The 12,402-nt window shown below is 39.9% G+C and overlaps 1 protein-coding gene across 14 annotated transcripts in view; it reads right to left on the bottom strand.

The window, feature by feature from the left end:
• Nucleotides 1-12,402, bottom strand: part of REPS2 (RALBP1 associated Eps domain containing 2) — a 231,657-nt gene that overhangs the window by 54,089 nt on the left and 165,166 nt on the right. For 10 of the 14 annotated variants that reach the window (XR_005386165.1, XM_038586909.1, XM_038586908.1 and 7 more), the window contains 2 exons: nucleotides 11,203-11,295; nucleotides 460-516 (listed from right to left, as the gene is read on the bottom strand). The exons of 2 other annotated variants lie outside the window; for them this stretch is intronic. Coding sequence is in view for 11 of the 12 variants with exons in the window: in XM_038586909.1 (XP_038442837.1) it covers nucleotides 460-516; nucleotides 11,203-11,295 (150 nt within the window). In the remaining variant the exon portion in view is untranslated. The remainder of the gene's footprint in view (nucleotides 1-459; nucleotides 517-11,202; nucleotides 11,296-12,402) is intronic. 2 more of the 14 variants (XM_038586910.1, XM_038586911.1) reach the window with 2 other exon arrangements.

Below are 12,402 nucleotides of genomic sequence, written 5' to 3'. Positions count from 1 at the left end.
GGCCTGTTGTAAGCATATTCCATCAGTGGGATGACCTTACAGCATCTTCCAGAGAAATGATGCTAGCAAAGTCAGCTTTACATGATAATACCATGAGCACAATACAGTAAGGGGGGCATCCAAGAAAGAAGACAAGTTACTAGTGGTGGGGTAAAGCTAATTCATTAAGAGGTTTCACAATATAAAGTGTACCCGTGATAATGATAATTGTCAACAAATGAGTTAACAACTCAATTGTCAACTCAGTTGTTAAGAGATGGGTTAAGGGGCACCTTGCTGGCTCAGTCAGAAGAGTGTGCAACTCTTAATATCAGGGTTGTGATTTCGAGCTCCATGCTGTGTGTCAAAATTACCAAAAGAAAATAATTCTGAGACATGGTTGGACAGCATAGCATAATAGGAGGAACTGGCACTCTAAGGCAAGATAACCAGGACTGGAACCGTCATATTAATTCTTACTTGCTGTGGGTGACCTTGAGGAAATTCCTGAAGTTCTCTGTGCCTTGGTTTACTCATCTGTAAAATGAGAATAGCAACAGAACCTATCGTGCATGGTTGTTATGAAGATTAAGCACATATTTGTCAAGCACTTAAAAGAGCATCTAGCATATAAGCACTATATATAATTATTTATTATGCAAAAGTTCTGCCTTTTTTGTTTCCTTTTAAAAACCAGAATAGGGCTAACAACACTTGGCCTTTTGCCACACCAAATATCGTCCACTGACCAAAGTGTGAAAGCTATTCTGGCCAAGATAAATGTTAAGTCAAGTCTGCACTGAGAAAAGCACTTTTGCATTTTGCCTAATGTATGGAAATACTTCATATTTAGAAAATTATTGGTGGGCACAGAAACTGGAAATTCTTGTGACCTTTTGCTTAGCAAGCCTTTGGGCTATGCAATGAGTGATTCCTCTGTCTCCTTCTCCCTCTCTCTCAGTGTTTGTTATCATTACATTTCTAGCACCTCCTCAGAAATCTTTCCCAGCTCTCCTCTTTACAAGAGCTTAGCTAGCTTTGTCACTCACTAGGTGAGAGGCTCCAAGGAACTCACTTTCTGAACCTTAACTTCCTCTGCTGTAAAATAATGTGCAAGGACAGATATGAGAGAGCACAAGCACAAAAAGTGTTAAAATTTAAAAAGACTTAGACATACTCAGAAGCCAGCTCAACACCCCTATAGGGCCAAATCACAAAGTAGTTAGCCAGGCTGAGGGTTCAGAAGCAGGCAGAGGCAGCTGAGAGCTCATACAGAGCAGAGTAACAGGTATTTCAAAGCCCCAGAGGAGGCAGAGGGCCTCCTCCATGCTCATTTCCTGAAGCCAGAGGCTAAGGTGGTACTTTACTACCTGTGAAGCTGCAAAATCAGGATGAAGTCTGGGAAGGTGCTTGGGACTGCCTCCCTAAGAAAGGGAACAGAAGCAGATAGAGCACACAGCCTGCACCCCCCCTGCAGAGAGGGACACCTCGGTGGCTCAGTGGTGGAGCATCCGCCTTCGGCTCAGGGCATGATCCTGGAGTCTGGGATCCAGTCCCACGTCGGGCTCCCTGCATGGAGCCTGCTTCTCCCTCTGCCTATGTCTCTGTCTCTGTGTGTGTGTGTATGTGTGTCTCTCGTGAATAAATAAATAAAATCTTTTTTTTTTAAAGCCTGCAGAGATATGACTAAGATCGTTCCAAATTAGGGTGCCTGGGTGGCTCAGTTGGTTGAGCATCTGCCTTGAGCTCAGGGTCCTGGGATCAAGTCCTGTGTGCAGCTCCCTGCTCAGCAGGAAATCTGCTTCTCTCCTTCCCTCTGCCCGCTGCTTCCTCTGCTCATGTGCTGTCAAATACAGAAAATCTTATGAAAAAAGGAACCAAAAAGAGAATTCTTAACAACAACAAGAAACACCAGAAGAAAAGGAGGGAATACATTCACAATGCTGAAGGAAAATAACGTTCAACCTGCAATTCTGTACAATGCAAAATTACCATTTCAGAGAAAGGACAGTAAGAGTTCACTATCCAGAGAACATGGACGTAAAAAACTAGTAGATGGGGAAAAAAAAGAAAGAAAAAAACTACTACGTGATAGATTTCAGTATATTTGAACCTCCCAATTCCTGGAGTTATCCTAACTACATTATGTATATGATGACAGGTCTTATAAATTCTGAGAGCATGGTGTCTAAAAGTAGCTTCCCAAGTGTCAGTTTATTCTGATGAAGCTTTAAGTGAGTTTTTAAAATTCTAACTGTCCTATCAGAGAGCACTTTTTCCCTTTTTCATAAACATTAATTGAAAGAGAAACTCTTTAAGAGAGAAACTACATAATTTTCCCACCAAAAAGAGCTATCTAAACTACTACCAATTACTTAGCAGTTTACCTCCAAATGCTTGACAGTAGAGACTTGACATTTTGGACTGAAATGTCCGGAGACCTTCACGGACTCTGCAATTTACATACATACCACTCATATAGTCTCCCCAAAATAGAGACTGTACTTATATAAACAAGGTACAAGATGAGATAGGTAAGTTATAAATGAATTATTTACGTGACCCCTTTAGACCTCTGAAAAGAAGTCCATGGAAATTCATTAAGGGAGTTAAAAACCTCAAAAGCCTACAAGGGAACACTGGCCAGTAACGCTGAGAAAGGAATTCAAAATCTGATCATGGAAAAGGGGCCAATCACTGTGTTCCACAGACCTTTCAGATCACCCAAGGAGGCAGAACACCTTACTGTCAAAGGTTTACTAAGCACTTTTATGTGGTACAATCAGGAAACATTTCTGTACCCAGCTGTTATCTCCCTTTTCCACTATTTTCCATTTAATCACTTTAAGAGATGTCTAATACCCTATTAGGCAGATAAACAATACCCTTAACCAGAGTAATACCAACACCCTTAACCTTCTTGGACATTTGTCTGTATTGGTGTTTTTTAAAAGATCTTATGTATTTATTCATGAGAGACACAGAGAGGCAGAGACACAAGCAGAGGGAGAAGCAGGCTCCCTGCGGGGCAGCCAATGTGGGACTCGATCCCAGGACCCCAGGATCATGACTGGAGCTGAAGGCAGATGCCCAACCACTGAGCCACCCAGGTGCCCCTGTATTGTTTTTTATTTTTACTAATAATACTAAAATAAATGTCATCATAAAACTTTTCCTTTTCAACAGTTTTTGGGATAAATTCTAATAGTATTTGTTGAGAGCTGGCAAAGCTATGCATGCTCTTTTAAACAGCAGGGGTTGGGATCCCTGGGTGGCGCAGCGGTTTGGCGCCTGCCTTTGGCCCAGGGCGCGATCCTGGAGACCCGGGATCGAATCCCACGTCGGGCTCCCGGTGCATGGAGCCTGCTTCTCCCTCTGCCTGTGTCTCTGCGCCTCTCTCTCTCTCTCTCTCTCTGTGTGTAACTATCATAAATAAATAAAAAAAAATAAAATAAACAGCAGGGGTTTATCCTTAATCCACCCTCCACTACTACAATCCCAGTATTTCCACGTAACTGGGAGGCTCAGTCAGTTGAGTATCTACCTTCGGCTCAGGTCATGATCTCAGGGTTCTGGGATCAAGTTCTGTGTTGGATTCCCTACACAGTGGGGTATCTGTTTCTCCCTCTACCTCGGCCCCTCCCCACCTCCTCGTGCTTGCTCACTCTCTTTGTCTCAAATAAATAAATAAAATCTTTAAAATGCCAGTATTTCCTCACTATATCTCTGTCTTCTCTCTAAACTTATCACTATGGCAGTTTCTTCTGCCTTTTTAATTTCTCATCCAATGCCAACTGTTTGAGTACAGCTTTCAAATCCCTTTAATAAATCCTTGAGAGGACTTGCAGAACTCTCAAGATTCAATCAACAGAAGCTGGTCTAAACCACAGTTGTGTCTTCATGTTACACCAACCAAGAGCTATGACGAGCAATTTGAGTCACCTATGAACCAATCCTACAACTAGGGAACATACAGTAAAATGCACTGCCAAAATTAGTATGGGAAAAAAAAAGATCTTACACAATCAGAATCATTCTACTGGAATATTCAACCTTGATAAATTCAAAACAACATTATCTGCAGTGAGAGATAAATTTATCAGAATCTGGGATCCCTGGGTGGCGCAGTGGTTTGGCGCCTGCCTTTGGCCCAGGGCGCGATCCTGGAGACCGGGGATCGAATCCCACATCAGGCTCCCGGTGCATGGAGCCTGCTTCTTCCTCTGCCTGTGTCTCTGCCTCTCTCTCTCTCTCTCTGTGTGACTATCATAAATAAATAAAAATTTAAAAAAAAAATTTATCAGAATCTGATTTTGATTTAAAATAAAGCCTTTTAACTAGAGGATGCAAAAATCAATTTTTAGTTTCAATGATTTTGCTATTGTTTTCCTACTCTCCTTATCATTTATCTCCACTCTACCTCATTTCCTTCCTTCTGCTACCTTTGGGTTTAGCTTACTCTTCTTTTTCTCAATTCTTATGGTGTAAAGTTAGCTTATTGATTTTGGATCCCTTTTTCTTTTTAATATAAGTGCTTATAGTATAAATTCCACCAGAGTACTGTTATTCCGACATCTCATAGGTTTTGATATGTTTTCCCTTTCAGTCATTTCAAGGTATTTTCTAGGTATTTCACTTATAATTTCTTCTTTGACCCACTGGTTTTTTAAGAGTATGCTGCCTAATTTCCACATTTTAGTGAATCTTCTGATACTTCTGTTACTGATTTCTAGTTTCATTTCACTGTGGTCACTTCGTATGATTTCAGTATTTTCAAATTTATTGAGACTTGTTTTGCAGCCTAACATCTGGTCTATCCTGGGGAATGTTCATGTGCACTAGAGAAGAACCTGTCTTGGGCTGTTGTTGGGTGGAGTGTTCTATAGATGTCGCTCAGGTCTAGGGGATTTATACTGCTGTTCACGTCCTCTATTTCCTTACCAGTTTTCTGTCGAGTTGCTCTATCCATTACTAAAAGTGAGATTTTGTAGAACTGCTACTCCCTTCAATTCTATTGGTTTCTGCTTCATACATTTTGGGGCTCTGTTGTTTGGTGTGCATATTTCTATAAAATTTTTTTTTTACCATCTTAATGGAGTGAACCTTGAGTTAATATATAATGTCCTTCTATGTCTTCTAACAATCTTTGTCTTTAAGTCTATTTAGTCTGATGTGACTATAGCCACCCAGGCTCTCTTTTGGTTATTATTTGCATGAGGTATGTTTTTCCACTCTTTTATTTTCAACCTGTTTTTATCATTGGATCAAAAGTGAGTCTCTTATAAACAGTATATAGTTGGAATTATTTTTTAAATCCATCTGTTTCTACCTTTTAATTGGAGACATGTATCCATTTAAAGTAATTAAAAATAAGGAAAGATTTACCCCTGCCATTTGCTGCTTGTTTTCTGTCTTGTACCTATTTGGTTCCTCAGTCCACCCATCACTTCTCTTTTTATGATTAACTGATTGTTTTTCTAGTATACTGTTTTTGTTACCTTCTCATTTTTGTATTTTTTATATCTTTTAGTTTTTTTCCTTAATAGTTACCCTAAGGATTGGTTAACATCTTAACTTTACAACAATCAAATTTGAATTAATACCAACTTAGTGTCAATAGTATACAAAGACTCTCCTCCTTTATAGCCCTCCTGCCCCTTATATTATCATTGTCACAAATTATATCTTTATATGTATGTGCCCATCAACATAGATTCGTAATTATTATTTTAAGCATTTTTCTTTTAAAACCTATAGAAAATAGAAGAGTTACAAATCAACCCTACTGGCTTTGAGATTTACCGACATGGCTGCCTTCACCATTCTTCATTTCTTGTTATGGCTTCGAACTACTGTCTAGCATCCTTTCATTTCAGTCTGGAGGACTCCCTTTAGCATTCATTACTGGGCAGGTCCACTAGTGACAAACTCCTTGAGTGTCTGCTTATTGGGAAATGTCTGTCTCCAGTGACACTATCTGTGGGGGTATAAAGTACCTTCCAAGGCCACCTGTTGCCATCAGATCAGGGTTAGGAGACCCCCTTGGTCTCTGCTAAAACCGTGTTTGCCAGCTAGGAAAGTACTACCCTACGTTGTCTGCTGCCACCAAGTGAGGGACAAGAGGCTAACTCCCAGATTGGTCTTTGATGACCCCAGAGGGAGGCACATCCATGATGTTTAGCTGGTGTAGGGCATGTGTTGTCAAAAAGGTTTCTATCTAGTTTGTCTACCCTTTTCGCAGTCCTTTGGCCAGAGAGGAGACTTTTCTCAAGGTTTTTTTATTTTTTTGAGGGGGGGGTCTACATTTGTTGGTAGTTCCAGGTTGCAAGCTTCTCCAGTATGCAGTCCAGGATATATGGGAGTTGGTTTTTTGTAGGTTTTTTATTGTTGTTTTTTTTTTTTCCTTACAATTCAGGGAACTCATTGCCATGCCATTACTCAAGTCCTAAGGCCCTAGCCAGGCCACTTTCCTGTTTACATCTTTCAAAGTCCTCTTTCTGTTTATTATGTCCAGGGCTCTTAAGTTGTACTCAGCAGTGGGGGGAAGGAGGGAGAAATTAATCTAAGTCATCTTGTCCTCAATTGTGTTTTATGATGCTTCAACTATATTTGCAACAAAATTTTTCTTGGACAGAGGACTATAACACAGATTCAGAGACCTTAAGCACTAGAAGGATCTATCTACTCTAATCTTTACATTTTATAAAACAGGCAGTAGGTCTTGTGAGGCTAATCTGCTTACTTCCCACAAAGTTACAGAGTAGTAGAGCTAAGCAAGACCACGGAAACATTTATATAGCGTTCTACAGCTTTTAGTATGTTTTTTCCTCATCACAGATGAAGATAAATCCTGGGCCTAGACTTTCCTTCTTAATTACAGAAATACTCATTTACATACTGTGATTTTCAGCTCATCTACAGTGTGCACTGTAAGACAGAACAGGGTAACACACTGGAAGAAAGGGAAGGTGCCATCTTAGGTGACAGGTTTGTAAATTCTCTTTAGAATAATTACGAAGTTTCTAATAAATGAATACATAGAAAAAATACTTCTTGACATGTACTAAAATTACATATTGACAAGTGAAAATTAGGATGCCATATATACCTTTGAAAGCTCATTAATATGCTTTATATAAAGCCAACATGCTCTTAAGGTGATTCAATGACTAGTGTACATTACATGAGATCATCTACATATATTATAGCAAAAGATCTCATATTTGATGTATGCCCACTGAATTTTCATTTGATAGAGAGAAAAGCCATGAAATGCTAGAAGCGGTAACATTTCTATATTGTTTATACTTAAAGAATGTTTCCTGCTGTTTTCTTATTAGATATTTAAAGTTCCCAATGAGATAGTACTCCATTTTACTCTATTAAAAATGGATTTAGCAATGTTGTACTATATGTTGGTTAATAAATTTAAATAAAAAATAAAAATGGATTTAGTATGTGCTTAATAGAGATTCAGTATGCATGTTAAGCTTTAATCAAATTTACATGTTAAAAATCTATTAAATAACTCTGTGAGAAACTTACATGATCACCAGTAATGCCCCTCCCCCCCCAAAAGACTGAGAAAAAAAGAACAAGTGTGGGTGAGCTCTAAAACTCTTTATTTCTTCCAGGAGAATTTACTATTTTGTATCACCAACTCTATATTAACTCACAGAAAGAATACTTGAAATGGCAGGATACTAATTTATAAGGACATTTTCTAGAAAAGCATAGTGTCAAATATTTCAGAAGTAGTTCAGGGCCTATAAACTGCCATTTGAGTTTAAGTGAGCCCGTCTTTCCTTCCAAATAAAAGAGGGTAGGATCTTATCTAAAAAGTCGTGTCTCAGAAATTTGGCTTTGAAAGGGAACAGCATGCCCAGCATATTCCTACTGGGTTCAGTATTGCCTTAGAGACCTGATTCTAGCCAGATGACAAAGTTAGATGAAGGACTTGCTGCATGGACTATGGTTTCCTCTCATGGCCATCCAAGTGCATGGCTAGTCCTTCACAATAGCACACACAGAACCTGAGGTGCACAGTGGGTAGTCCTTCCAGCAAGACCATTCCATCAAGCCCTCTAACCCTACTGGAGTCAGCCATCTCAAGAAGGCAGAAACTCCCAAGGCCATTCATCAGGATCTGGGTTCTTGTCACCACAGGGTATGGGTACATCCCCTAACCTGACCTTATGCCTCCCACCCTCCCCAACTCAAGAATGCCTTCCACTGTGCCCTTTAAGAACTGGGCATACCATCAACAAATTCCCTACATTCTCAAGTTGGTCTTTGAACATTCCTTCTCTTGCCTTAATTCAGTGTTTCTTAATCCTGGCTATACTTTAGAATCATGTGGGGAGCTTCTTAAAACTCCCAATGCCTGGGCCACCCACCACACCAAAATCTCTTGGGGTAGGACCCAGACCTCAGTAGGTTCAAAGCTCTCCCCCAGATGATTCCAGTGTGTACGAGTACCACTGGGCTAACTGATGCCCTGTGCTATCCCCTCAAGGGCTGTTCCCCCAACAGAACTCTCGTCAGGGTACCTTTCCTCTCCCAAAGCTCTGGCATTACTGGGACTCAAGCGGGCAGGTCACTGGCTCTTCACTGCCATGTTCAAACACTAAATCTCTCTCCCCTAAAATCTACCTTTCTAAATTTCAGGCAGTTCCTTAAACACATGGGGATCTCTTGCATGCCTGAATCATGAATTTGCTTTTTCTTTACAGTAATGCTCTGAACTCCTTGGCCATGTGAAAAGAAAAGTTTTCTTGTTTAAAGCTCACTTCATGGATTACCTTAGCCCTTCCATGAAGCCCTCTTGGTCTAAAGCTTAAAAGTATTGATCAAATGTTTCCTCCACAGTGTTTTCATCCTACAGTGCTATTTTAGTACTCCTGCACTGCCAGTGAGAAGCACTTGCTGTTATAAGGTAAGAAATTAGCTTAAAATCCTGAGCACAGGGATCCCTGGGTGGCGCAGCGGTTTGGCGCCTGCCTTTGGCCCAGGGCGCGATCCTGGAGACCCGGGATCGAATCCCACGTCGGGCTCCCGGTGCATGGAGCCCGCTTCTCCCTCTGCCTGTGTCTCTGCCTCTCTCTCTCTCTGTGTGTGACTATCATAAATAAAAAAAAAAATCCTGAGCACATTAGTCTACAGGGAGCCCCAATACATCAAATGTGGTGTTAATATAAAACTGAAAAGATTATCCTTTGTACCAAAAAACCTCTTTTCTTTTAAAAAGATTATTTCCAGAAGAAATGTGGCATGAGATCAATACTATTAAAGAGATTTAATTATTGGAGTACCAAATAGGCCCTTAGCAAAGAACTGACCCACAGGACAAGCACCTCTGTAGATGGCATTTTACTCAGTTTATATACAGACAAACAGTAGGCTACTAAGTTAAACTCTCATGTTAACACTGCTCTATATGAAACAGTTAACTCTGCTTTTTAGTCATTTATGTTATGAATCAGTCTTTTCAAAAAAATTTATAAATAAATGTGTCACCTCTTTTGATCTGAGCCAAAATACCATGCCCTTGGTCTCTAGCCTGTCCCCAGGAAAATATGGAACACAAACCATTTGATTCTTTATATATTCAATTGGTCTCTCTTGATCTTACCTATAGTATGAAAAATAAAAAGATCTGTTTATTTGAATTTATTCCTTTTCCTAACTCTAGGGCCCCATCTGTATAATTTCCTCCAGATGTCCATATCATACTGAGGCTTAGTGTAAGCAGGGGCCAGCTAAACTGCATTTTATGCTGAAAACCTATACCTCATCTCTCTCACTTGATATAAGTAGAGATACTTTTAGTGTATGTAGAAACAATCTATATATACCTTTGTGGACACATCTACAAATGTACAAATGCTTTTCTCTTACATACTTACAATCTTGAAGGACATCACTGACTGGCCATATAGTTTTTTAAACAGTTGTTCCTTTTTAGGGAACAGAATGTTTTCTTGTTTATTATAATCTAGCATTACTCACTTATCAGGTCAAATAATATGAAAATTTTAAATCCAGGAGTGCCTGAGAGGCTCAGTCAGTTAAAGATCTGCCTTCAGCTCAGGTTGTGATCCCCGGGTCCTGGGATCAAGCCCCGAGTCGGGCTCCCTGCTCAGTGTGGAGTCTGCTTCTCCCTCTGCCCCATTCCTTGCTTGTTTTCTCTATCTCTCTCTCTCAAATAAATAAAATCTTTATTTAAAAGTTTTAAATCCAAAATCTCTTTATATTAATCTCTTGTCAGAGCTATTAATAAATTTAAGATTTAAATTATACCAAGTTTCCTTGTTTCTCTCCCCTCAGTACTACAGTTTAAGTCTCGTAAAAAAAGTCTCTGAGGTTTTTTTTCTAAGTCAGTTCAATTGTCCATATATAACAAGGAATACTCAAAAAAAAATTTTAACAGAGCAAAGGAGGAATTCAAAATGCTTAGGTTTGCTGTAATAAAGCTTGCTGTGAAGTAGTAAAAATGACCTCATGAGAGAATAAGCCAGAAAGAAAAATAAAGCAAATACGAAAACAAAACAAACTGAAAACATGACAACTAGAAATCCGAAGCTAACATGTGGTAAACTTTCTTTTTTTGGTTTCAACTCTTCTAAGAAAAACTACTGGCCTCAGATATGATAATTTAACTTTAATCACATAATATAGAGAAGAGGTGACAGATGAAAGTAGTTTGGAAATGTTCTTACCAATATCTTAAGGCTGGTGTAGAATAATGTTTCCTACTCACCAAGCCCTTAGGGTATTGGTTAAGTATTGTATAAATAAAGAGGTGAATGGTCACGCACACTACAGAATTGCAAGCTTTACCAAAATTGACCAGGTTTCTTTACTGTAGGACTTCAAATCCTTTAGTGAGCCCATATGCACTGTGACTCTCCACAAGCGGGCACTGAGGCAGGAGCTGCAAACATGTCTTAATCACAGAGCCCTATTAACATCTCCCAGAAGACTGCTTTATCATAAGCAGTTTGGGAAAGACTAGAATATACAGGTGCCCCATCCAAGTGCTTAGGTGAGACTCTCCCAGGACCAATTAGGAATTTGACACTGCACAAGGACTAAATACAGTCACGTGTTCAGTACCCAGGATTTCCTCGGCTGAATGTGTGTGTCCCACTCACAGTGGAAGAAAAGGGGAAAATAGGGGGAGGGAAGTGGTGAAGGGATTTTCTGCCTGCATTTCTTACACACCTGTTTCTGCAGTCTGAAATCTCCATAGTTAGGCAGCTGAGTTGGAGGCTTGGGATGAGCACTGCGCTCACTGTTTACATTGTGATGGGAAATCTGGTAGACAAAGAAGCAGTCTCATTCATTAACAGTGACTTGAGAATTCCCAGCCCCCCATCAGATCCTTGGTCACTAAGCCCCCAAGCAGGCAGGAAGCCCATCTCAAGCAGGTCAGATGAGGACTGCTAATAGCAGCAACACATTTCACAAGCAGGAAGTAATCACTGTTACTTGTGCAGTAGAAGATAAAGAGGTTGATCACAAAAGTTCTTTCAGACAGGTCTTCCACGCATTCATCCAAGTGGCTCCCAAGCCCCAGTTTAAAACCAGTAGCTGGTAGATAAGTGCCTCCAGAATGCCCACATTTTGTTGTGACAAAGCCCAGGTTTCCTGTTGGTACCAATCAGGAGTTTGGTCTCATCTAGGTCCTCCACAGTGGGGAATGTGGTGAAAGCCTCATCCTGCCAGAGCAACAGATCACTATCTTACTGTATGCATAGACACTTCAGCTCCATTGATGGGCAGGGCAGGGGCCTTTAGGAGATGGACCTCGGTTTGGGAGCTGGCTCTACCTATTTAATAGCTATGTCACCTTGGCTGACTTGCTTAACCCCTGTATGCTTCAACTTCCTCATCTGTAAAACAATACTACTTCATAGAATTTTCGTGAAAATTAAATAATGCATTGAAAGCACTTATCACAATATCTGTCTACTGCAGATGCTCAAGAAACAGAGCTAATAATTTCAATGAACAGAAATTATAACCAGGGAAAAGCTTAGGACAGAACTAAAGCTTGCCATTAGACATACAGCGGGGACTCAATACTTGTTGACTAATCAACATCTCTTAAAGCCAATCTTAGAGTATTAGAAAGGGGTTTCTCACCCATTTATGTGTCAGGAAGAACAGGGGTTTTTTTATTACCCTTCAAACAGAGGAAGGAAAGCAGTACTCATTGTATTTGCACCTCAAGGTTGAGTGGATGCTAAAAATGATCTAATTCTCTAAAAGAAGGACAAGCAAATGTTAAAAGTGGTTTCAGTGACTCAGCAAGTCCTAAGATGTGCCACATGGAAAGGTATGTTCTAAACCATCTAGAGTAATAAGGTAGAAACTGAGATTGTTTAGAGAGAAATTTTCTGACATTTTCTACTTAAAGTT

The sequence above is a fragment of the Canis lupus genome, chromosome X (genome assembly GCF_011100685.1).
Source record: "Canis lupus familiaris isolate Mischka breed German Shepherd chromosome X, alternate assembly UU_Cfam_GSD_1.0, whole genome shotgun sequence".
Classification (NCBI taxonomy): domain Eukaryota; kingdom Metazoa; phylum Chordata; class Mammalia; order Carnivora; family Canidae; genus Canis; species Canis lupus.
This window is presented reverse-complemented; position numbering and strand designations above follow the sequence as displayed.